General features: G+C 48.2%; 1 protein-coding gene across 1 annotated transcript in view; it reads left to right on the top strand.

The window, feature by feature from the left end:
• LOC144723953 (polycystin-1-like protein 3) overlaps positions 1-25,394 on the top strand; it is a 41,122-nt gene extending 15,728 nt beyond the window's left edge. The window contains exons 7-11 of the mRNA XM_078602735.1: positions 7,342-7,486; positions 9,953-10,125; positions 10,615-10,786; positions 13,610-13,786; positions 14,227-25,394. Coding sequence (XP_078458861.1) covers positions 7,342-7,486; positions 9,953-10,125; positions 10,615-10,786; positions 13,610-13,786; positions 14,227-14,468 — 909 coding nt within the window. The 3' untranslated portion in view covers positions 14,469-25,394. The remainder of the gene's footprint in view (positions 1-7,341; positions 7,487-9,952; positions 10,126-10,614; positions 10,787-13,609; positions 13,787-14,226) is intronic.
• Positions 25,395-26,834: the final 1,440 nt, after the last annotated feature.

Below are 26,834 nucleotides of genomic sequence, written 5' to 3'. Positions count from 1 at the left end.
ACAAAGCGCATCGAGCCACCCTCCATCGCTGTCCAAATGTGGGTGCGGCCGGGGAGCAGTGCCGACGTGATTCGCAACAGGTTCCTCGCAGGGCACCGGCGTCGCGTGAGCAAGCACCGTCCCTTGAGGAACTACCACTGTCTGCGACCCCACATTGAGGACCGCGATGAAAGGGTCCCCGTCCCCTCTTACGACGGTCTGGGCCGGAATCAAATGAGGTCCACTAACCCTGGCCCTAGATGGTCCCAGCAGAATTCCCTGGTCCCCAATGCCCTCAGCGAAGGGCCGACGAAGTTTTAGAGGCACCAACATTTGAGCTCCCGGCGGCACACGAACTGTTTTAACGACGAACGCTGGTACTGTTACGAACGCCGTCCGAGCCACAGTAGGGGAAGGCAGGAACGCCATGCGTCGTCCCGACGGGAGCTCAATGCATCCCTGGTCTATTAAAATACGAATCGGCATTTTGCCCAAGAAGTCCGTCCCCAGCAGGCACGGAACCGCCAGCGAGGAGGAAACAAAAATCGGGCCAGACAATTTGATATCCCCGATACAAATTTGCGCTCGAATCTGTCCAATGATGCCAAGAGAGCCCCCGTTAGCAGCATAGAATGGGACGTTAACTGGCAGTAAAGGACGGCTCTGGACAGGTAGAATATTGTAAATGAGTTCGGATGGTCGCCGATGCCCCTGTATCGACCAGGATGCGTACCTCCACCCCGTCAATGTGTCCCACCACGGCCGACGACCCCGACGACGCGGCCACAACGCGATGGGCCAACATGGACCACTGCCTGGGTTCGATTTGAGTCCCCATAGTGGTGCATGTTGGCCCGTCGCAGCGCAATGTCGGCCCCCCGTTCGTTGCGGTGTGCGAGTGTGTGACGAGTGTGTGCTTGGGCCAAACATGAGGGGTGCCGCGACTCGCCGGATTATGTTGATGGAGCTTTGGAGGAGGAGGGCCGGCGTCCTGTCGAGGCGTCGTCCCGCGCTGCCGAGGAGAGCGGCACCCCGAGGCGACATGGCCCCAGACGCCGCAGTTGAAGCAACGCGGGAGCGCCGGCGGCGATGACGGACAGTCGAAGCGGCTCGACCCATCCCGGCCCGACCGTGCTCCCGTCCCCTGCTGCCGTAGACGGTCGACGGCGTAAACCTCCTCCGCCGGGAGGGTGGCTGCAGCCACCGCACGCCCGGCCGCTGCCCTGCTGGCTTTCCGACGCTGTGACAGCAGGTTGGCGTGGAGGAGCCGCGCAGCCTGGAGGGAACTCATCTCCGTGTCCTCCTGTGCAACGACGGCGATGTCCAGGTCGTCTGCCAGCAGGAGGATTTTTTCTGTGACCATGGCGTCCACGCGTCGTCGTCCATTCGAGGGAAGGCCGTCTTCGCCAGTGCCAGGAGACTCGTCCTGTACGCCAGGGGCGACTCCTTTGCACCCCGCTGGCGATCGTAAAACTGCTGCCTGCATTCCGCTGAAGGTCCGTAGACCCCGGCCAGCAACTGCAGCGCCATCTGTAGCGTGGAGCGCTTCTCCCTCGGCGCCGATGTAAGGGCGGCGAGTGCGTTGCTGTCGAGGAGCGCCGGCAGCGCGCAGAGAGCCTCAGCATCCGACCACCGTGCCATTTCTTGGTGGGCGAGGAAGCGTCGCTGGAAGCCGCCCCAGTCGCCCTCTGCGCCAACAAACTCTTTGAGCGGAGGTAGCCATTGGTGCAGCGCAGCGGTCGCCATGGAAGCTCGCAGGCTGCTGTCCCCGTAACTCGGCTGCGCTTCGGCGCGAACGGCAGATGGTATCGCCTGTCGCAGCGTGATGACGCTCCCTCCGCTGGTGGTGATGCGGCAGCCCCAGCGAGAGCGATGTTGGACCCGAGGTTCAGGCCGGCCACGCCCTCAGCAGCTGCTGCGGCGATGGCGGGAGATTCAAAGTTTGAATCCGTTGAGATGGCGGGAAGGCGCATCGGACGTCGGTTCTCCTCGCCCCGTGGTGGTCCACCAGCCCCCAGCCGCGTGATGTGTTCGAGTGTGGCGGCAGCGGCGTAAAGCAGCTCCGCCAGCCTCGTGTGAGCCAGCCTCAGCCCTTCTGATGGCGGCTCCTCTTCATCCTGATGCCCCGGTAAGAATGCGTCTGGCCCCGGCTGCACGATGTCTTGTTGAGCCGTCTCGGGCTCGACAATTTCAGCGGTGTCCTCCACCTGCGGTACTCCGGCTCGAGCTGTCCGGCGCGTGTCCATGTTCGTAGTTGTTCTGACACCAGATGAAGTACCGTTGATGACTCTTGGACACCGTTGGTGAGGCACACGTATTTATTCCGTACAAGTAGTCACAACTGTGGACATACAATACTAGAGGGGGTATCGGCCCCCTCACCCGGCTAGCTGGGAATACACTGCTAGCTATCTCTGACCTACCTCCTAGTCCTCCACTAACGGGCTAGGGGAGGCTGTCTGGCCCGACACTGGTAAGTCGGGCTACGGTACCCGGAGTCCCAGAGCACTAGCTCTGGTTCTCGGGACCACGCCGCTGGCTCAGTCTTGCGCGGCCCTGACAAGGGCGGCGTCCCAGGGGAGTCCAGGGCTCTAGCTAGACGATCTTCGGTCTTCACTGGTTTAGCTTTAGCATTCTGCCCCGAGCCCTCTGACACATCCCCCTTTATACTCCACCCCCGCTGAGGGGTGGGGCCCCGGGCTGCCTGGTGCGGACGTCGTTGAGAGCACCGCCCCCGTGCACTCACGTAGCCCCGCCCACTGTGTTTGTTTCCCATAAGCTGCCATGCATAACGGCTCTCTCTCTAACACCCCTACACATGTGTAATGCGAACGTAAGTGAGGTTTCGCCACTCAGCTCTGGGCCAATCGGACGGCCTGGAGAATGTTCGACAGCTTGTGCACCAGATCTTATTTATTCATGTTGTACTTGCAAAAAAATCCGCAGATTACCTGCTGGACCTCATCTCTGTTTCAAAGAACACTTTGACCTAAGGTCTACACTCATTTACCAGCTTAACATTCCCTATTGCCGTACATATACTGGAGGAAGGGCCTTTGCTATTGATGCCCCCAGGGTCTGGAATGCTGTTGCCAATAAATTGAAACTTGAGTCACTACCTATGAGATCTTCACTCAAAACTGCTCTAGAGGAGTTGTACACCCCTATCTGCCAGTGCTATTCAGTGGCCTAAAATAAAATGTTTCGCTTCGGATGATCACTACAAAGTATGACCTGTGTTTTGATTTAGTGTGCTGATCTTAAAGGTGCATTGAAAAATTATAATACTCCTATTGATGCTCCTGCTGTTGTGGAGTGGCTCATGCAGCCAGCTATGGCTGCAAGGTTTTGGTAGTACATGTTTATGCCATTTATTGTGAAAATTCCGTCACATTTAGATTTAAAGCTTTCGTGACTGCAGGGATTCATCTTCTTGGTTCTTTCGGTAAAGTCACGTAGAAGGGAAGTAATAAAATAATAAAAATAAAACATAATACAATTATTCTCACGACGTTTCGGCCACAACGCAAGCAGCCGTCCTCAGGTGAAAACCAGGTCCGTCGAGGCGACAGAGTCTGACTCTGAAAACCAGGTAGAAGGGAAGTAATAAAATAATAAAAATAAAACATAATACAATTATTCTCACGACGTTTCGGCCACAATGCAAGCAGCCGTCCTCAGGTGAAAACCAGGTCCGTCGAGGCGACAGAGTCAGACTCTGTCGCCTCGACGGACCTGGTTTTCTACGTGACTTTACCGAAAGAACCAAGAAGATGAATCCCTGCAGTCACGAAAGCTTTAAATCGTGGTTTAGCCATGTTTGTTTGTTGTAGTACAGAGTTAGACTGATGGCCTTAATCTAAGTTGTCTTATGGTTGTTGTTGTTTGACTTGCATCCCACTGGGATTTTTGCACACAGCGTTGGTGTACGGTGTTTTTTTCTGCAATATTTTGCTGTCTTTTCTTGGATTTTCTGTTTGCACTTAGTCACATATTCACTTTAAGATGTTTTTTGTTCATGTTTTTGTTTTTTGTTTGTTGCTGTTGCATCCGATTCAAGAGCCGAATGGCTCACAGGGCTATACCTAATAAATGAACTTGAACTTGAAGGTGGGCGTATGGGGAGGTCCGCCGCCCACCTCTGGCCCAATCGGATGCCCGGATGATCAGGGGTGGAGCCGAGGGGCGGAGCCGGGTGGGGCTCTAAGTGAAGGGCGTGATTTGGAAGGTTCGGAAAGGGCGTGGTGGAAGGCGGAGACGGGAAGACGAGGGAGGGAAATATAAGGGGGATCCGGAAGAGGCTCGTGGCAGTTGGCATAGACTCGAAGTGGGACCACGTCGAGCCGTGGAAGGTCTCCAGCGCCATCGGCCACGTGGCTGGAGACGGCTCCAAGCACACCGTCAGCCAGCGGTGTGCGGGAGTGCAACTGACGGAAAGGGCGCGCGGGGCTCGCCAGTGGAACAGCCGGTCCACAGTCGGGACCGGCGGAGTGTGAGCGGCATAACAAGAATAAAGACAGAGACGGAGACCTTTATTACACATGGTCTAAACCTCCACAGAGACCCTGGTTGATGGATGAGGTGTTCAGGCTGGGTGATAAAAAGCGACAGGCCCACTCCCAACAACTACAGCATCCCATGTCGGAAAATGAGGAGGCTTACCAAAGCCTTCGCTCGGAGGTTCAGAGAGCCATGCGGTGAAGCAAGGATGAGTGCTGGTCGGGGGTTGTTGAGGAGATGGAGTCTGCCTCAGTAGCCCGTGATCACAAATCACCATTTCACTCCATTAAAAAGTAGCTTGAGGCGCCACACCTATCACCATTTTTAGGGGAAAGAAAGGTGATCCGATCTCCGACGCCCAGAAACAAGTTTGCAGATGTGCTGATCATTTCTGTGAGGTCTTGGGGGAGGAGAAATCACTCGGCCTGGAAAACATCATTGAGCAAAGTGGTGAGTGGTTGGCTGAAGTGCCATCTTATGAGGAAGTACTGAAGGCGATCCAGAGTCGGAGACCATGGAAAGTGCCGGGCAGAGATGATCTCCCAAGCGAAATGTTGAGGGAGGGTGGCGTTTTTGTGCAGACTGCCCTATATGGCATCACAATAACAGTCTGGACCAATGGATGGGTTCCGCAGGATTGAAAGGATGCCCTGATGCCCCCCCTCTTCAAGAAGCCCCAATACAGCAGAGGTATAGGGAACCTACGTCTCTGCTTAATTTACCTGCTCAAGGCCTATGATACCATCAATAGTTATAGGCTCTGGGTTGTTCTTTGTACTTTTGAAGTCCCTGAGTCTGCTCAAAATCTTTAAGGACCTTCATGATGGTGGGCAGACCTGGATAAAGTTACTTCACCGGGAGTCGGAGCCTTTCCCTCACCTTGTGGTGTGGCAGGGGCGTCTTCTGGCTCCCACATTTTTTATCATCTTTTTTGACCACATAGTTCGAGAAGCCTTCCACGGCTGTACCGGAATAATCTCCATATAGTACAGATACAATGGAGGCTGATCAATGCTTGAGTGCAGTTGAGGGATGGCTCCATATTGGTCAACCATGTTATGTATGCTGATGATCTGGTAACTGCTGCTCATTCAGAGGAGAAGTTGGAGGTGCTGCTGCTAGACCTGGAGCGTGCCGCTAAGAGGTTAGCCCCTACCATCAGCCACACCAAAACTAAGCACCTGCCTGCGTATTTTGTGTCATCACACACTCCACCCCATCAACTCAGCATTGGTGATGGGGCAGTTGTGGAGATAGTGGAGAGTTTTCCATACCTGGGCAGTATGCTTATGACCAGCTCCTGTTTGACAGCAGGGGTCTCACTCTCAATGAGTCGAGCAGCATTATTTTTTCATCGGCTGCATAACGCAGCTCCACACAAAGCTTCGGGTTTTTTTGGCCACAGTAATGCCCTCCCTTCTCTATGCTTGTGAAACATTGACCCCCTCTAATGGAACGTTTTCGCCGGTTAGAAACATTTAGGCTGGCATGCTCGATTGTGTGAGCTCACAATTCTTGAAAGATCTGGACAAAGTCCCATTGGTGAACTCCTCCGGCAGGCAAGGTCTGCGATGGCGGGGTCATATAGCCCACATACCCAGCCACCGCATGCCTAAACAGCTTTTGTTCAGCCAAATAGAGGGCGCTAAATAGACGCGGCATGGGCTAGAGAAGATATGGAAATGATGTGGTACAAGAGGATGTGGAGCTGAGTGGACTTGCAGATGACTGGTACCAGCAATATCAAGATCAGCCTTTGTGGAGAAGGCTCGTGAAGGGCACTACCGGACAGTTGGAGGCAGTTGACCTCCAGCAACAACGGAGGGCAGAGGAGTGACGCTCACAACAAGTTGGCACAGGAGGGGGCACAGATAGTGCATCGGCCAGTCATTTCAGTCAGCCAACCAATGGCCTTTAGGTCTGTCCTGTGACCTCCTGCACAGGCTTCTTGGTGATGTCGCTGCCACTTAGTGGTGAATGGTGGTTGTTGTTGTTGCTTATATAAAACGTATTTGTTCAAATCATATAGGTTATAGGATAAATACATGTGTAATGACGACTTGACACACATTCTTGAGATGGTTTCTTTTATTGAAGACATGTTTACTTGAGCAGGCGTAGACCCCACTGCAACAGCCGCGAGTCTCCCGTGCATCTCCCTTATATACGGTCTGAGGCCACGCCCCAATTCTCAAACCTTCTCGCTTGTTCTAAACTGCTCGCTCTCCCAGCAGCCTCTACTATCCTCTTCCGTCACCTGGCCACGCTCCTATTCTCGATCATTCCCGTAGCCACCAGTCTCTTCGTACTGCAAGCTATCTTCCCTGTCATTACCTCCCGTTGCCACTAGTCCATTCGCACTGTAGGCTGATTCCCCTGTCATTACCTCCCGTGGCCACTAGTCCACTCACACCATAGGTTGACTCTATTATCATTACACATGTGCTGTCTGTCATCTATGGATCTGAACTTATATCATTTAACTGGTGTATATAAAGTATACATGTTAAAAGTGCCGTTTAGTTTCACAATCAGTGTTAAACCAGTTTTAAATATTCTGCTTGAGGTGAATATTTCACTTTTGTAACATTAAAAAAATCTCAATAAAAAAGAGAGGAGTCCGGATAACTTGACTTTCACACTATTCAGCCATCTGACAACAGCATTGTGTAAGGTTTTGTATTCATGGTATAGGTGCCTGAATTGTTGAATTTATATAGACTCCGTCCTTTATGTATATTGAACTTCTTTTGCACTGTATGTCGCCAACTGTGCTCATTGTTTGCATGGAAAGAGAGATCATGGATTGGAAGTTTTGCCAGTGTGCGTATGTGACTTGTGTATGCGTTGTGTACACTATAGAATCTTGTGTTCGCAATGGGAAAATGTTTATTGTGGAAGAGAAATACTAAGTGTCAAGCAGAAGAAATTTTAAAGCCATATGCTGAAAATCATGAAATAATGAACAATACAAATGCAGAGCAAGACAGTGTAGTGCATGTAAAAGGTAAGGATGTGGTTATTGACATGTTTTTATGCATTGTTATTTGAAATTAAAAGACGTTTTCGTCCGTTCGTTTCTCAATCCGCTTGTCCTGGTGATTGTTGCAGTGGCAGAATGTTGATTAGGGAGGTCCAGACCTCCCTTTCCCTGGTGACCGTCTTTAGCTCTTTCTGGAGAATTCCCAGGCATTCCCAGGCCAGCCGAGCGACATAGTCCCACCAAGGTTTCCTAGGCCGGCCCCGAGGTTTTCACCCAGTGGGACGTGCTCGGTCGAGTTCCATGGGGAGTCTACCAGGGGGCATCCTTACCAGGTTCCCGAACAACCTCAACTGGCTCCTCTTGATCTGGAAGAGCAGCGGCTTGACTCGGAAGCTCTCCAAGATCACGGAGTTCCCCACCCGATCACAGAGAGTGAGCCCAGCAACCTAGCAGAGAAACTTAATTTCAGCCCCTTATACCCGTGATATCATTATTTCGGTCATTACCAAAAGTTCATGACCATAGGTAAGAGTGGGAATGTAGATCGGCCTGTAAATAGAGAGCTTTATTCGAGAACTCAGCTCCCGTTCCACTTGCATAGAACGGTACAGTGCCGGCACCAATCCGCGGGCCGATCTCCCACTCCCACGTACCATCAATCATGAAAGAGACTCTGAGGTATTTAAACTCCTCCACTCAGGGCAGCTGTTCCTCCCTCACCTGGAGAGAACAATCCACTGGCTCGTGGGAGTGAACCATGATCTCAGATTTTGAGTTGCTGCTCCTCATCCCAGCCGCTTTATAATCGGCATCAAACCATTCAAGTGTGTACTGGAAATCACAGACTGATGAGGCAAAAAGGAATCGGCATCAAACCATTAAAGTGTGTACTGGAAATCACAGACTGATGAGGCAAAAAGGATGTTATCTGCAAAAAGCAGCGACTCCACCTCCATGCCCCTGTACTGTATATTCTCCATACCTCAGCTGCGCCTTGATATCCTGTCCATGAAAATCACAAGCAGGAGTGCAGATAAGACTCACCATTGGCAGAGTTTGACACCCATGGTGAACGATTGTAATTTAACACCAGGAACACGGACACAGCTCTCACTCCAGAAATAGAGGGATTGGATAGCGCACAAAAGTGGCATCAGTACATCATACTTCCGTAGCACCTCCCAGAAGACATTGCGGGAGGACACGGTTTTATGCCTTCTCCAAGTCTGCAAAGCAGAGATAGACTGGAGAAGCATACTCTCATGACCCATCAAATATCTGTGAGAAGGAAAAAATCTGGTCCATTGTTCCATGATGATGACGGAATCCACATTGTTCTTCCTGAATCTGAGGCTCGACCACCAGGCGGAGCCTCCTCTCCAGCAGGAGTGTAATGCCTCTGTAGTTGGAGCACGCCCTCTGTTCTCCTTTTTCAAAAATGGGAAACATGACCCCAGTTTGCTAATCCAGAGGAACTGTACCCGCCTCAATGCAACATGGAAGAGGTATGTTAACCACGACACTGCACTGTCCAGCGTTTTCAACAACTCTGGACGAATTTCGTCCACCCCAGCAGCTTTACCGCTGTGAAAGTCCTCGACCGCCGCAGCGACTTCAGCAGCCATGATGGATCTGACCTCCCCAGCTGTTATCAGGGCTGCCTCCTGTGAGGAGGGCATGTCCACCGGGTTGAGGCGCTCATCAAAGTGTTCCTTCCACCTCTCGACTATCTCCTTAGTTGAGTTGAATGTTATGCCACCCTTACTGAATACAGCCTGGGCCACATTTCGTCGACCCCTCCTAAGACATCGGATGGTTTTCCAGAACATATTTGAGGCTGCCCAGTAGTCCCTCTCCATGGCCTCTCCAAACTCTTCCCATGCACGGGCTTTCGCATCAGCAACTGCCGCAGCTGCCACCCTCTTGGCAAGCTGGTACCTCTCAATGGAGTTGGAAGACCTTTTTCCGAGCATAGCTCAGAAAGCCTCATTCTTCAACTTGATAGCGTCCTTCACCACTCGTGTCCACCAGCGGGTTCTAGGGTTGTCACCATGACAGGCACCAACTGCCTTCAGGCCACAGCTTTTTGTACCTGCATCCATAATTGAGGTCCTGAACATCATCCACTCGAACTCAATGTCCACGACCTTCCCTGAAGTGCAGGATAAGTTTTTGCAAAGGTGGAAGTTGAAATATTTCTGCACTAGGTCTTCCGCCAGACTTTGAAACTTTAATTAGCGCATAGTGTAGAGCTCGTCAAGAGGAATAGACTGCCGTATCGTTCGCCTTCCACAGACATGAAATAACATCACAACGCAGTTTATGCGAGAGCCGGGGGCTTATGGGACCCCGGGGTCCTCCCATAAGGTTTATTTGTGAATATCCTTTAAAGTAACGAGGAACAACGATATGTTTAGTTATGTCATATGTAAATGAAGCTGATGAATGTTTTTATAACGATAATAAACTCTGGTTTTCACTCTCCAACAGAGACGTCAAATTTTGCACATCCCACAAAGTGGCAAAGCTGCTTTGACCTAAGAACGATTTTCCTTTCACTGTACCTGACAGTGCTTCTATTCGCAGCATACATACATTCAGGAAGTTGTGCAATTTATTTTAAATATAACATTGAGAAGACATTTACAAGGCAATTCGAAAAGGTAAGCAGAGAGGCAGCTAACAATACACAACGTTCCGAAGCAAATATATAGTAAATGTGTTCGTTTTAAGACAGTTTGCATTGGGAAAATTGCGGAATGCTTTACGTGTTGATACTTGGTGCTACACTTCACCGATTCTTGTAATGATACATCTTTAATAGTGAACATGGAATCAGTCCTCCCAACATGCGTTTCATTACAAATGACCTCATCATGCTGTGAAAAAATACATTATTTAGCCTTGTTCAGACCCCAATCCTCAACAAGATGGCCATTTTATTTAATCAACAGTAGAGCAATGAGAAGACTGTATACGGGGTTCGCTCTTGTTGGGAATGGTCAGTACAGTATAGTAATCATTGCCTCATGCTGCCTAGAATTACTCTTAACGAGGGATGGGTTAGCTGTTGGCTTGATTTTTTATTGAAAGCCATATAATAGTTTAACAAAAGACGTGGATGACGATTGCTGTGTTTTTATTTATTTAAGACAGCTGACGTGGCCAGTTACTGGAACTGGGTGTCCGGCTCACTCTTGCCACACATGAAAGCCACCTCCAGTAGCAGCGTGGCAGCCAGTGGTGGCACTCTGCACAATACAGTCCTCGCCAATGTGCTTGTTGTTGGAGTGGTCCAAATGAGACAACTGAGATACAAAAAAGGTAAATATGTATTTATAATGTTTCAGAGGTAGGAGTAATGGCGGCCGCGTGTGTGCTATGACACGTGGGCTGAGAGCTGAGAGTGACATTTTCTTGTCGTAAAGATTTCGAGTTGTAGTTGGAGAATAAAAGGACATTTATTCTGGAGATATCTTCACGTCAATTGTTGTGTGAATTTCAATTCCCAATCGACTTCATTCAAAATCTTATTCAAAATAATTAATGTGCAGTCACCGAAATGGACAAAGGCTCTCAAAGTTAATTAGTGCTACATATTTTAAAATGTATTTAAATAGTATCTGAATGTAGGGGACCGAATAATGGAGTCTTACAGGACACTATAGCGCAGGGATTCCTTGTAAAAAAACTTACAAGGAGCTGTTTGCGAAGTGATGGTGGAACCAGGAGAGAATTATTACAAATGCCTACAGGGTTCTGGAGATGCTCCTAGTGTAAAAAGTGGCCCATGGTGTCAAAGGCAGCAGTAGAAAGCAGTGTCATGTCTACACGAGCAGGGTGGGGGAATTAGTGGGCCGACTCCACCCGAGGCCTTGCCGACATGGTGGGGCTGGCCCGGGGCAGGTCCTGCCTCTGCTAGGCCGTCATGTGCCATCATCGCTAGTCTACGTTAGCAACTCCTCCGGGGGTGAATTGCGCAACCCTCTACCATGCCGCCGAGCCTGGCTGCGAACTCGACGGGCCTGCCTCTGGCAGGTCTCCATCTCTTCCTCAGTGTCCTCGTCCCCTGTATAGAACACTGTACATCCTCCGAGCAGCGCCCTCCTGGAGGGTACTTCCTCCCGTCCTCCATGTGCACCAACGTGCGCAACAGAGTTCATCATCCCACACCTCAGCAGCTGGGCAATCATTCCACACCTCACGACCTCACACAGGGGTTTACACTCCACCCCCACTTTGTTGAGTTGGAAGTGCTCGTGTGATCATCGTTTGGATAGTGTCGCCATGTAGGTGGATATATCTACACGTACACGGGTGTGTGTGTGTGTGCATGTATCTATATTTAACCAGAAACTGGCTTAGTTTTCTGACAACAAACCTTTGATGCTTCACGTGGCCTCAAAGTGCATGCAGCCTGACACAAGCGTGCAGGTCTCGTCGCCGTCACCTTTTAGTGAACGGCTGCCATGGTTGCTATATATCTCTATACCATTATCTGTGGGTGGGTATGGATATATGTTCATCTCTCTACAGGGGTGGTGTGAACACAACCTAAGATCGGCCCCTCGCGCCACACTGATAGCGAATCTGCACTTTTCCCGCGTTTTTGCGACCTTTCGCTGCATGGGGCGTGGTTATAATTGGCCGCGTCTGGTCTCGTCTGATAAGAGGGGGGAGGGCTTGGTTCATGATACAAATTACTTGGCGGTGGCCCCTCTGCAGGTGGCATGGGCACGGCCTAAAGCTGGCCCCTTGCCCCACGCAGACAACCCCCAATAACCCTTCCACCCCAGGTTTTACAGCCTTCCCATGGCTCAGGGAGACTGCTTCTCAGGGCATAGAGGAATTTTCTGGGGTGACTCGATTTAGTGTGCACAGGGCGGTGGCACTGGAACCCACAAGGTGAGAGTTCCCATGGAACTATACAGTTCCGCGGGGTGAAGACCTTGTGCACGCCTCGCTGGTGACAGGGAGGATTTTCTAAACTGAAGGCATCTCATTCAGGCCGAGCCCTCTCATATTAGCTACCTGCCTAAGCACAACGGTCACTTGCACCCCCGCAACGTACCAATGACAATATTAAGACCAAGACGATACAGACTGTTTAACATTGAATCTCTCACCTCTGGTTTGGCTGGGAATAAAGGAACTTTCTGGGTAACTCGACCTGGTGTGCATGCATAGTGGCACTAGAACCCAGAAGGTGAGAGTTTCCACGGAACTCTACATCTTCCCATTTTTCCACACATGTCCACTCTCCAGCAGACTGTGCCGCTCATGCTCTGTATCTCGCCCTTCCTGGTCTAGCTCCCTGATTTGCTATCGATAGTGGAGGGGTTGTGCAGAATTTGCCAGCACCAATCACGTGACCCCGGCTCTCCCATTCCACCCCTCTCTGCCTTCCTCAACCGCCCATTGTCAATAAACTTTTGAATTACTCCCAGCGAAAAGGGGACGTCCCCAGGGGCTTAAGCGCGGGAATTTTCATACTTCTGCTGGGGACTGCCATGTATTCGATCAACATTGAACCTCATACATTAGGAAAACACATAGTCAGGCCTCCAACTTGGAGTGACTTGACCTAAACCCTTTGTCCAAAGTGTAGGGAATGGTGGTCCTAGTATTGAGAGAGAGAGCGCGATCCATAAACAATGTCTCTCACATTCCACTTGCCCGTCCATCACCAATACAGGGACCTCTAGACCGAGGTTGCTTTGTCCTCAATCATACATTTACATTTATATGGCTGGGATAGCAACTATGAATATGTGCTGATGTAAAAAATGCTCCAGCTGCACCTCCCTGGGGTGCCTGCTCTGCCCACATCGGTAAGTAACATGCAGGGTTCAGCATATTGGCCTTGCCAGGTGATTTATGGCTCCACAGCAGCAGATGGGTACATTTAGTCCTGGTTAAACAACGCGATTGGAAACATTGGTCCAGAAGGCTAAGGAAAAGAGATTGACATGCTATTGTATTGTTGTATGTATGTTGAACTTCTTTGTATATAGCCAACCGTGCTAATCGGAGGTGCAGGGGAAGAACAAAATGAATACAAAAAGAAGGTCTAAGAAATAAGTTCAGTCTTTTACAATGTGTATAAACTGTGTACTTTGCGTGTTTATGCATGGATATATGTGGCAGCCCCAAGTGAGATGAACTATGTGAAAATGTTGCAAAATGGTCAGTACACTGCACCTGAAGAAGACAAGAACAGCTATTTTGAGGCATGGGTGATGTCCAATATAACAGGGCGATCAGAGGGAGACCAATATTGGATCTACCAGGATCTTGGAGAAATGGACCTCTCAAGAACTCTTGGTAAGTCCATTGAACTAATATTTTAATGTTGGCCACAGGAAAACGAATCAATGTATTTACTTCATAAAACCTAACTATTGTATGAGGAAATAGTTATGAAATTACTTGGTGAGCAACAGATGTGATTAAGTGAACGGTGGTTGTCCTGTGTTTGCATTGCTGAGTTAAATTGAACACTGGGACTGCGATTTAGACGCATATTTATGCATGCCATGCTCTATAAACACACATTTGCATGTTAAATAATGTATCTTAAAAGTGTCAGTAAGTACTATTGATGCCCTTGCAAATGAAGACTAACCTAAGAGATGTTCCAGGTAAAGTATTGTAATAAATTAAAAGGAAATTAACAGTTTTAAATAATTATTATTTGTAACATTAGAGATCAACATTATACTTATTCCCATTTGCTTAACGTTATGAAATATTTTTTTGTTCAGGGCAATTTGGCGGAGGTGGCTACTTGGTGGAAGTAGAAAACGATGCAGGAAAGGCAGCTAACACTGTAGCCTACTTGAAGGAGAATCTGTGGATCGACCCACGCACAGCAGAACTGGTCACCGAACTCACTTTGTTTAACGCAAACACACGCCTACTCTGTCACCTGATATTGCACCTGGTTCTCTCTCCGTCTGGTGAGTTACACATGACGCTTTCCTTGGATCAGACTTTTTTTATGTGAATATTATAGTGTGGGCAAGTGTAAAGTGTGAAAACCACTTTTGTCAGCCATCATCATATTCAAAGTGCATTGAACGTACAAATACAAATAAAAATGTTTGTTAACATGCATTCACACCTGACAGTCCACCACTTAGACAGAGTAATCGAAGAAGCTCGTGTGCAGGTGTTTGATAAATTGTTGCATCGCAAAACCGTGGGACATAGCGATGGCTTGCGGAGACATTCATTCAGCAGTGGATTAATCATGGCTGCCGATGATGACTTTTCAAATGAAATTCATCAAACACCAACAGTAATATTTGAATTTACACAATATTGAAATATAAACACATGTCAGGTACAGTACAGATTAGGTTAAGAAGAGGCGTACAATATTTTAAAACAATTTCACTGTCCTTTCATAAAAAAACTAAAATGTCGTGTTTTAGGTGCTGTCAACCCACACGTCAAGATGCGGATATTTCCCATACACGACAACGGGGACGTGTGGTCTGTCCTCACCACGGCTGCTTATATCTCAATGTTTCTCCTAAACCTGTGCCTATCGGCTTATGATATTCGAAAAATAATTAAAACAAAATTTGGGTATTTTAAAAGATGTATTAATTTAGTGGAACTCTTGTGCTTTGTGCTAAGGATAACTACATGTTTAGTGTATTATCAAGTGACCGTAACACAAATGGAAACCCTTTATGCCTACGTGCAAGGTACGTGTCATTGAAGAAGGTATGTGCACCTGAACTATTTTTTGTTGTTTAGAAGTTAAACAGAAGTAATTAATTAATATGAAAGAATATTGAGTTCTGTTTTTATTCCCATAGTCAGATATTTATTTTCATATTTTGAAAAATTAAGTCTTCCATGAGTGATTTCAACATTGATTTGAGTATTTATATTTACTTATTAAAGACACCCACACTAAGATTAGACTCAGTAGAGCCCTTGTTTGGCTACTTCCTTTTTAATTGAAGATGTCATAATACACAGGCCTCTGATATTTGAATCTCATTAACCATGCGTCATGCTTTGAAAACATGCCAGTGCATCGCCATTGTGTACATTTTACAATTTAGTAAAGTTTAATTTTTTTAGCATTTTACTATGGTCGTACTTGGTTTGAAGCAACACACAGCTGGAATGGCTACCAGAGTTTGTGTTACATCAATAAAATGTCTCGTGTTTCTATTGGCAGCGAGTTAGGCCATTAAATGCATGCAGATAATTAGGGAATACACTTAAAAAAGTAAATTGAAGATCACAGAAAATTCAATAAGGGGACAGGGCGGCATGACTGAGAATCATACTAAACGGGCCAATTGTGACATTTTAGTTATTAGCATACACGATGGGGTAGAGAGAAGCAGGGACCAGATCCCCCTTGTATCAAATTTAAAGAAATCTCTGGTTAACCCTGTATATAAAAGTAACATTGCTCGAAAAAAACATTTAAAATGGTGATTGTCGACATTTGGGCACCGCAATGTTTACCTCTGACTGGGGCTGTCAGGTGGAGTCTTTACAGATGGCAGGTAACGGGCACAAGATGGTCGTACCCTACTGGACGTCTCTGAAAAAGAGCTTCACAGTTAATCGGATTTCTGCAGTCTAAATAAAGATTATAATTCTTGAGTGCTTTTGAAAGCCACCTCTAAACATTCTTACATCATGCCCAAAATCAAAGAAAACTTTTAAAATGGTTACTTTTATTTCGCTTTACCACGTGTAACAATATATGGTCTATGGTGCTGACCACTACTTCGTTCGTTCGATCATTTGTTCATTTCTCAATCCGTTTGTCCTGGTGAGGGTTGCGGCGACACCATGTTGAGTAGAGTAGCCCAGACCTCCCTTTACCTGGCGACAGACTCTAGCTCTTCCTGGAGAATTCCCATGTGTTCCCATGCCAGTTGAGCGACATAGTCCCAGAAGCGTGTCCTGGGTCGGCCTCGCCCAGTGGGACGTGCCTGGTAGAGTTCCTTGATATCCTGTCCATGAAAATCACAAACAGGAGTGGAGACAAGATGCATCCTTGGCGGTGTCCAATACCCACAGCGAACAACCTTGATTTAAAACCAAGAATACGGAAATAGCTCTCACTCCGGGAATAGAGGGACCTGATAGCACACAAAAGCGGCACCGGTACATCATACTCCCGCAGCACTTCCCACAAGACATTGCAGGGAACATGATCATATGCCTTCTCCAAGTCTACAAAGCAGATGTAGACTGGAGAAGCATACTTCCACGACCCCTCATATCTGTGAGAGGAAAAATAGATTATCCATCGTTCCATGACCATGACAACAAATCCACATTGTTCCTCCTGATCTGAGGGTCGACCACCGGGCGGAGCCTCCTCTCCAGGAATCTGGTATAAGCTTTATCTGGGACGCTGAGGAGTGTGATCCCTCTGTAATTGGAGCACACCCTCTGGTCCCCTTTCTTAAAAATGGGAACCACGACCCCAGTTTGCCATTCCAGAGGTACTGTACCTGTCTTACATGCAACATTCAAGAGACGTGTTAACCACGACATTACTGCAATGTCCAGTGCTTTGAAAAACAACTCTGGGCGAATTTTGTCCACCACAGCAGCATTCCCGCTATGAAGGCCCTCAACCGCCGCAGTAACTTAAGCAGCCGTGATGGATCCGACCCCCCAACCTGTTTGCAAGGCTGCATCCTGAGGGGAGGGCATGCCCACCGGGTTGAGGAGCTCCTCAAAGTGTTCCTTCCACCTCTCGACTATCTCCTTAGTTGAGTTCAATGTTCCACCACCCTGACTGAGAACAGCCTGGGCCATGTCTCGTCGACCCCTTCTAAGGCATCGGATGGTTTGCCAGAACATATTTGAGGCTGCCAGGTAGTCCCTCTCCATGGCTTCACCAAACTCTTCCCATACCCGGGCTTTTGCTTCAGCGACTGCTACCGTTGCCACCCTCTTGGAAAGCCGGTACTTCTCAATCGAGTCGACAAACCGTTTTCTGAGCATAACTCAGGAAGCCTCCTTCAACTTGACAGCTTCCTTTACCACTGGTGTCTACCAGCAGGTCCTATGGTCGCCGCCATGACAGGCACCAACTGCATTCAAGCCACCGCTTGTCGTAGCTGCATCGACAATTGAGGTCTGGAACATTGTCCACTCAAACGCAATATCCATGACCTCCCCTGGAGTGTAGGATAAGTTGTCCTGGGAGTGGAAATTAAACATTTTCTGCGGTGGATCTTCCTCCAAACGTTCCCAGAAAACCCGCACTATTTGTTTGGGCCTTCCACGTTCATCTGCTCAGTACCCCAAACGTCGGATACAACTTACAACCAGGTGGTGATCAGTTGACAGCTTGGCCCCTCTCTTCACCCGATTGTCAAGAACATGAAGCCTTACATCCGATGATACAACTATTAAGACAATTATTGACCTTCGGCCCAAGATGCTCTGATACCAAGTACACTTATGAGCATTCTTGTGTTTGAACATGATATTTGTTATTGACATCCCGTGACAAATGCAGAATTCCATAGCATCTCACTGTTCGGGTTCAGATCAGGGGGGGCATTCCTCCCAATCACGCGTCTCCAGGTATCTCCATCATTTCTCACATGAGCATTGAAATCGCTCAGTAAGACTATGGAGTCGATAGGTGGCACTCTATTGAGCATTACACCCACCATTTCCAAGAAGGCCGAATACTCTGAATTGCTGTTTGGTGCATAAGCACAGGCAACAGTCAGAGTTTTCCTTTCTGTGACCTGAATTTTCATTGAGGCAACCTTCTCATATATTGGGACAAACTCCAACTAAACAGCACTCAGCCGGGGGCTTGTGAGTATCCCTACACCCACCCAGGGCCTCTCATTAGGGATTTCTCTGGAACAAGAGAGAGACCACCCCTGATCAAAAAAATTGGTTCCAGTGCCAATGCTGTGTGTGGAGGTGAGACTGACTATATCTAGTCGATACCTTTCCACCTCTTCCACTAGCTCTGGCTCCTTCCCCCCCCCCCCAGTGATGTGAAATTCAACATCCCAATTGCTGGTGTCTATTGCCAAAGTCTAGTCTATCTGAGATCATCCCACTCCCTGCCATACAGGAATCACACCCGCCCCTCACCCACAGGATGGCACCACGTAGTCATATTGGGCTGGGCCCGACCGGGTTATGTAGGTCACCCGGCCACCACGATTTTGTCAGTGAACACCACCCCCATGCCTGGCTCCAGGGAGGTGTCTCAGTATACCTTATCCGGGCGAGGTTCTCTAATTTTTCTATTTCAGAACCATTCATAATGGCCTTTTTTACCGTTATTTGTCTGGAACCTCCCCCCAGATATGTTTGCCAAGAGAAACCCTACCAGGAGTAGACTCCACGTGATAGCTCTGAGGGTCATTGGAACATGCAAACTTGACCACCACGATAAGGTTACGATCCTTCAGTGGGGCTGTCCACTATTATGATGTAAAACTATTCCTGTTTGTGTTTGTTTCAACATAAAGTGGTCCTGGTCCATCTTTAAGACTGATATTACTTTCTTTAATCATATAAAAGTCAACGTATTGCGTTATATATCTGTGAAACTAGATTTGCATATGTTAATGATAATGACGTTTTTTTCTTCTTTCCCCCAGATGGTCATGTCGCCTTTGGGAAACTTGCAAAACTGAATGAGTATCTGAGGCTATTTACTGGGGGGCTCGTGTTTCTGGAGAGTCTCAAAGCTATCCAAGTTGTGGGCCACTTACAGGATGTGAAGTGGGGCCCATGTGTGACATTGTATCATGGGAGACATTTGCTGACTCAGTCTGTGGTGATGCTGGTGTTGCTCTGCGCCTACAGCTGCTTATTGTGTAGTCTGTACGCTGCCCATTCCTTTGCTCATGCCTTCCAGTCGCTGTCTTCAACCCTCATTTATTTTCCTTCCCTTGACAGAGCTCTTGGTGCTGGAGAGATGGGTGCCACCCTTGGCTACCTTTCCTTTCGGCTCATTGTATTGATTATGCTTTGGGGAATCGTGCATTTCACTTAAGTTATAGTTATAAAGCTTTCATTTTCTAGGAAAAAAATTGCATAGACAATGTAAGATGGCCACCTTTCATCTGTAATTGTCACCTGCTCCAGACCCCCTCTTGGGCTGGAGGACTTGTATTCTTGTATTCTAAGTTTGTAGTCACGAAAGCTTCAAATCTAGAATTAATGCTAATCTCTCCCTCAATAATGTGCGGTTTCTCTTTTCTCCCCAACTTGCTGTTGCTTCCCCCGGACTACACCCAGAATTACCGCCATGCTGCCTCACCACCTCTCCAAATCATTGCCACGTCAAGCGAGCTGTCCCAGCCTCATCTGCCCTTGGGGCTTGTTGGACCGCAGATGCTGTACTGCCCTCGTTGCTTCCCGGAGGCTTGTTGGTGTTGTACCTCAGTGACACTGGCACAAATGTTTTTACTTCATCTGCCAGTTTGAATGACTCAGGCTTCATCTCGACCATGGCTGCCCTGGACCTCATCTTCCTTGGGCTTCATCTGGCCCCAGAATGTGACTACCCTGGACCTCCTACATTGTCTGTCCCAGATGCTGCGACGTATTGGCGCTTGGGTCCCTTTAGCATAAGCAACTTAGGTCGCTATTGTGTCTCGTTGTGCCACGGGTCCCGTTGCGATGTTGTGTAGCCACGTCTCCCCTCGCCTGAGCGAGCTGCCTTCTTCCTCATCTTAGACCCACCTCCTCGCAGTCTCAACAGATTATCACCTAATTTAAGCGTTTCGTATCCGTCTTGCTGAACTACTGTAAACACCACATTGCAACACTACATGGCATTCTCCTCATGCACCCCAACAGAAGTCACATGTGGTTTCCCCAGACCACATGTCTGGAGTGCCCGTGGATAATCAAAACCTTCATTTATCCTGGAGGAATCCGATGAGCTATGAAGCTCTTTTTAAACAGATGCCCAATAAATGAACATCTAAATAACAATCGTCATACATCCGCAACTGCATAATCACATATCAGAGTGGGCATGGGGAATGTTTTTTTGTTGGTTGCTGAGATTCAAAGTGTCACTGATAAAAACAACCTATTTTACCCGCCATGGAAACCTGTATGCGAGTGCCACTCTCCACACATACAGAGTTTGTCTGGCTCTGAAAAGCAAATATGAACAGTGGCCAGCCACCATGGAGACGATGTGATAATTATCAATAAAGCAGTTTCCCCTCTATTAGATCAGACCAGGCACGGCCTGATATGACTACACCCCGCGTGAGATGTGGGATCATGAGTCTGTGGCATATGCCAGTGCACTCAGAGGGGGAGGAGGAGTACCCCTCAGGGGGGCTGCAATCGGGGCGAGTGCGGCTCGGGGCTGCTCTTGCACCCCCAGCCCCCCCTCCCACACTTCACTCCGGGACTCGGATATGGAGCCCACAGAGCCATCTGGTGTAGAGAGCCAGTTCGAGGGGTGTGGCTACCCCCGTACTCAGGGGTGTGCCACTGCCAGTCGACCCCTGGCCTCCAAACTAGCACCTCCTGCCCACTCAGGGGAAAGGCTGTCTTTCCAGGCAGGAGAGGAGAACACGGAAGGAGAAAGCGAGGCTGGCCAGGGGCAGTCCTGTCAGGCCAGTGGCTTGGCCAGGTGGCATGGTAGAGAGTCTAGCGATGATGGCGCATGAGGGACTACATGAAGCGGGGCTACTTTCGGGCTGGCCCTCACCCCTCCAGCAAGACCTCGGGTGGTGCCGCCTCCTCAATTCCCTCACCTTGCTCACATTGACCTCGTGTCACGTGACAGATTGGTTTCAGGAGTGGAGTAGAATGATAACACTATATAACACAATTTTTTATTCCTGGGTAGTAAGTATCATTTCTTAATTGCTCATGCCTAAAAATTGTAGAAAATAGCTATAATTCCACACAAACGTTGCTTTTGTGACCAGGACAGTTATATTTGGAAATTTATCTATTTTCAATAAGAAAACGGGTGTATTTGTGTTTTATCGTTCACATAAAGTCAGAAAAAACTACATATGAATACAAATTGACATGTATTTATACTAAAGTAATACAAAAATTACCTAGAAAAAATGTAGAAGTGAGTAGTTTTTCTAGATTTACGATTATACTGTAAATCACTTTCACGAATCAGCCCCCAAATGTAGTCTCCCATCATGTTCTCGTTATACTGTCCTTGGTAGCGGCGTTCAAAGTCCAGTATATCCTGGTGGAAGCGCTCGCCTTGCTCCTCCGAGTATGCTCCCATGTTCTCCTTGAATTTATCAAGTTGAGCATCAAGGATATGGACTTTGAGGGACATCCTACAGCCCATTGTGCCGTAGATTTTCACCAGAGTCTCAACCAGCTCCACGTAGTTTTCGACCATGTAATTGCCCAGGAAGCCACGAACCACTGCAACAAAGCTGTTCCAAGCCACTTTCTCCTTCCTAGTGAGCTTCTTGGGGAATTCATTGCACTCCAGGATCTTCTTCATCTGTGGTCCGACGGAGACACCGGCTTTGACCTTTGCCTCAGACAGCTTAAGGAAGAAGTCTTGAAGGTACTTAAAGGCTGCCGACTCCTTATCTACAGCTCTGGCAAATTGTTTCATAAGGCCCAATTTGATGTGCAGTGGTGGCATCAGCACCAGTGGCTCCCAATTGACGTTGTTCCTCCCCACAGAGAATTCGGTCCGCTGTGGCCAGTCCCGCCTGTGGTAGTGCGCCTTGGTGTCCCTGCTGTCCCAAAGGCAAAGATAGCAGGGAAACTTGGTAAAACCGCCTTGGAGACCCATCAAGAATGCCACCATTTTGAAGTGTCCGATGACCTCCCAGCCATACTCAAGGCATCCAGAAAGGTATCGATGCTGTTGTATCCTCTTTGAGGTGCACCGAGTGAGCCAGCGGAAGAGACGGATTCTTGTTACGATTATGGAGCAGCATTACTTTGTGGCTCCTGGATGAGCTGTCAATGAAGAGGCGCCACTCATTCTGGTTACAGGCGATTCCGATTGCCTCGAACAGACTGGTCACATTGTGGCAGAAGCAGAGCCCATCTTGATGGGTGAAGAAGCTGCAAAAAGATTGGTGATGCTTCCTCTGAACTGCGACTTGCACACTTTCATCCAACAAGTTCCACTGCTTGAGCCTAGGCGTCAAAAGCTCGGCATTGGACTTGGTGAAACCAAGATCTCTGATCAAGTCGTTGAGGTCTTTTTTTTATGGGTTTCTCTCCTCAGCTCCACCGCTGAAATTGTCATCTGGATCTACACCTTTCCCTCGCTCTCTGACTTGCTGCTGTCTTATAAAGATGGCTGTTCTCTTTCTCCGGAGGAGTGGGTACGGGGAGCTCATGGCAGTGTGGCACCGGGGCCATGGATGAAGGAAGGAAGATACGTGATAGCAGGTGCATTCTTGCCAGTCCGACGTTTGTACGGGTCCACCATGCAGAAGTAGCAGTTGCTTGAGTGGTCAGTGGGTTCCCGCCAAATTCTTGGGATAGCGAACTTCGTGACTCTCTCTTCCCCTTTGTACCATCCTACAAAAATACATTTCACCCATGACTAATGTGTAAGAGATTCTCGCAACATTTTTCATATATGATATCTTTTTTCAATATCATTGAAAATTGTAAACATATTTTTTTTTTTTACAAATTATATAACAAATAAATTTCGAGCAAAAATTGTCCATCTTACCTTCCAGAATTTGTTTGCATTGCTCGCAGGTTAAATGAGGTGCCCAGGGTTAGTCTTGATCCCCTACAGGCATGCCGAAATATGTCTTGTAGGCTTCACACATCTTAGCAGATGCTTCCACAGAGTACTTTTCGCTCTTGTCTTGATAAATTGGTCGTAGACATAGCAAAATGCGTCTGCCGGATGCTTGCAGCCTCGTGATGCCATCTCAGAAAAACGCAGATATGTATCCACGAAGGCAGCTGGAACCTAACTGAACTGGTGGACTTAAGGCCTCTGTATTTATGTAGTGCTGAACTCGACACGGCAGCTTCTTGCTTTTCTTTCTCACTTTATTTCGCTAATACCGATCAACATTCCTTCCGCTAACACCAATCAACATTCCTCCAGCACGCTCTCCGCTCGCTCGCCGCATTCCGCCGGCCTTGCTCGCTCCGCGTCTCTCACTCTGTCGACTCTCCTCTCCACTCTCTCCATCACAGTTCAGCCGCTCTTTATCGGCTTCTCCGTCACACTCAGCCTTGTCTCTATCGGCTTCACCGCCACACTCCAGCCGCTTTCTGCTGGCTTCGCCATCACACTCCAGTCGCTTCTGCTGGCTGCTCCACTGCTACCTTATACTTCTCCACTGCTACCCTATACTTCTCCGTTGCTACCCTATACTTCTCCACTGCTTCCGTATGCTTCTCTGCTGCTACCCTATACTTCTCTACTGCTTCTGGCTCTGCTGCTTCCGCTCCAACATTCTTCTTCTCCTCCCAGGCGCGAACTCCCGTCTCCTTCAAAACCCCCTCTCTTTATGCCCAAGCCAATTAATCTCTAATTAATCAGGTGGCGTCCCCCGTGACGCCCCTCGCCCACAGCCCCCGCTGGCACCCGCCACGTGCTCCAGACAACGCAGCGCCACTTAGCGACAACAACAACCTCCCGGCCAATTAGCGCCCTGCGTCCCTAATCACTCCCTACCACCTGCTACTGTCCTCAGACAGCTTGGCGTCACATTTAGACAGTAACAAATCCCAGCCAATCAGCGCCCTGTGTCCTTAATTGCCCCCTATCCGTCTCTAGCCTCCTCCTCGCGCCTTGACGACAATAACAACCTCGACCTCGTATGCTCCCACTGTACTCTGCGAACACGTGCCCCCGACTCCCGCGCGTGGCGCATATTTCAGGCACTACATTTATACTACTATTTATATTACTGGAAAGTTCTAGAATGTTCTAGAAGTTACTCCAAGTTTACTCAGCACTGAATCTATCTGGAATGTTCTGGAAAATTGGTAAATTTCAAAATATAACTCTCCTGGTCACAAAAGCAAAGTTTTTGGGGAATAATAGTCATTTTCTGTACTTTGAGGCATAAGCAATTAGAAAATAACACTTACTACCCAGGAACCAAAAAAATTGTTACACAGTGTAATACAAATTACTCGGCGGTGGCCTATTTACATGCGACATGAGCAGGGCCTAAAGTTGGCTCCTTGCGTCACACCCACGGCGAGTCTGCATTTTTCCCTCCTTTTCCCGAGCTCTGGCCATGAAGGGCGTAGTTGTATGGGGCCGTGCCTGGTTTGGCCTAATAGGGGGAGAACCGCTTGGTGCAAAATACAAATTTATTGGTGGTGGCCCCTCTGCACACGGCGTGCGCAATACCTAAAGTTGGCGCCTTACCCCATCTACACACCCCCAATACCACCTCCACCCGAGGTTATGCGGCCTTCCCATGGCTCAGGGAGATGGCTTCTTGGGGTGAAGACCCTGTGCACACTTCGCCGGCAGAAGAGAGGGTTTGCTAAACTGAAGGCCTCCCGTTCAGGCAGAGCCCTTTCATAGAGTTAGCTGCCTGCCTAGCAACAAGTCACCTGCACACCTACAACGCACCACCAACAATATGAAGACCAAGACGACACAGACTGTGTAACATTTTATCTCCCTCCGAGTTTGTCTGGGCAATGAGGAACTTTCTGTGGTGACTCGACCTGGTGTGCATGGTGCGGTGGCACTAGAACCCGTTCGTCTGCACACATCCACTCTCCTGCGCGCCATTATCCAGACTAAGCCACTCATGCCCTGTGCCTCACTTCCTGGTTTATGCACCTGATTCGCTACCGATAGGGTAGGGGCTGTACAGGATTTGACAGCACTAACCACGCGACTCCCAACTCTCCCCTTCCACCCCTTCCTGCCTCCATCAACCACCCTCTAACTATCTTCTTGGTTCTTTCGGTAAAGTAACGTAGAATGGAAATAATAAAATAATAAAAATAAAACATAATAAAATAATTCTCACGACGTTTCGGCCACAACGCAAGCAGCCGTTCTCAGGTGAAGAGCAGGTCTGTCGATAAGACAGAGTCTGAATGATACGTCCTGGGCTTGGAGCGTCTATTTAAGCTGGGAGGGAGGAGGAAGAGCGCCTTGACAAAATAATTTGCATATCAAGAGGATTTTTTTGCATATTTATGGGAAATGCAGATATGCGACTAGTACTACTTGTGAAATGCGTAGGAGGTTTGGCGGGGGGTTTAAAGTCATGTTTTGCCCGTGCATTATGCAGGACCAGCAGCATCAAAGGGAGGGGATAGGGGGAAGCATTAATAAAGGGAAGGAATGTTAACAGTATGTAGCTGCAGCAACCAAACCACCACGTTAACAACCAAAGTATAAACTACATAGTATCATAAGTATACTAAAAATACTCTCCAATAAGCTGAGCTACCAACAGTAAGTAATACACCACTCTGTCTTATCAACAGACCTGTTCTTCACCTGAGGACGGCTGCTTGCGTTGTGGCCGAAACATCGTGAGAATGATTTTATTGTTTTATTTTTATTATTTTATTATTTCCATTCTACGTGACTTTACCGAAAGAACCAAGAAGATGAATCCCTGCTGTCACGAAAGCTTTAAATCGAAACCCTCTAACTAGCTATCAATAAACTTTTGAATTACTCCCAGAGAGAAGCAGTCATTCGCACGGGCTTGGGCGTAGCCATTTCCATACTTCTGCTGGGGACCGCCACGTATTCGATCAACATTGAACTTCTTACATTAGGAAAACACATAGTCAGGCCTCCAACTTAGACTGACTTGGCCTAACAACCTTTGTCCGAGGTGTGGGGGATGGCGGTACTCGTAATAACACAGAGAGAGAAAGAGCGACCCCTGAACAACATGTCTCCCACATTCCGCTTTTCTCTCCGTCGCCAACACAGGTTCCTTTGTCCCCTGTCACATCGTGTACCCATTCACACTTGTGAAAGTTGGGTACCCATAGTTACCCATTCACATTCGTGAATGGTAACTATGCGTATGAACTTATGTTAGTATGCTATTGCTGTGATATGTTATGATGTACAAAGCTTTGGCTTATTTCTTCTTGGTTCTTTCGGTAAAGTCACGTAGAAGGAAATAATAAAATAAAAAATATATAACATAATAAAATTCTCACGACGTTTCGGCCACAACACAAGCAGCCGTCCTCAGGTGAAGAAACAGAGCTGTCGGAAAGACAGCGCTCCAATGAACACTGCTAAGCTTGGCAGCGTATTTTAAGCTGGGTGTGAGGAGCAGAGCGCCTTGACAAAGGAGTTTAGATATCAAAAGAGGAATTTAGCATAGAAGTAGCTATGGTAATGTGAGAGATTAGCATGATGTTAAAGTTAGAAATTAGCATGTAA

This window comes from Lampetra planeri, chromosome 19 (assembly GCF_965212315.1).
Source record: "Lampetra planeri chromosome 19, kcLamPlan1.2.h2, whole genome shotgun sequence".
NCBI classification, from domain to species: Eukaryota; Metazoa; Chordata; class Hyperoartia; order Petromyzontiformes; family Petromyzontidae; genus Lampetra; species Lampetra planeri.
This window is presented reverse-complemented; position numbering and strand designations above follow the sequence as displayed.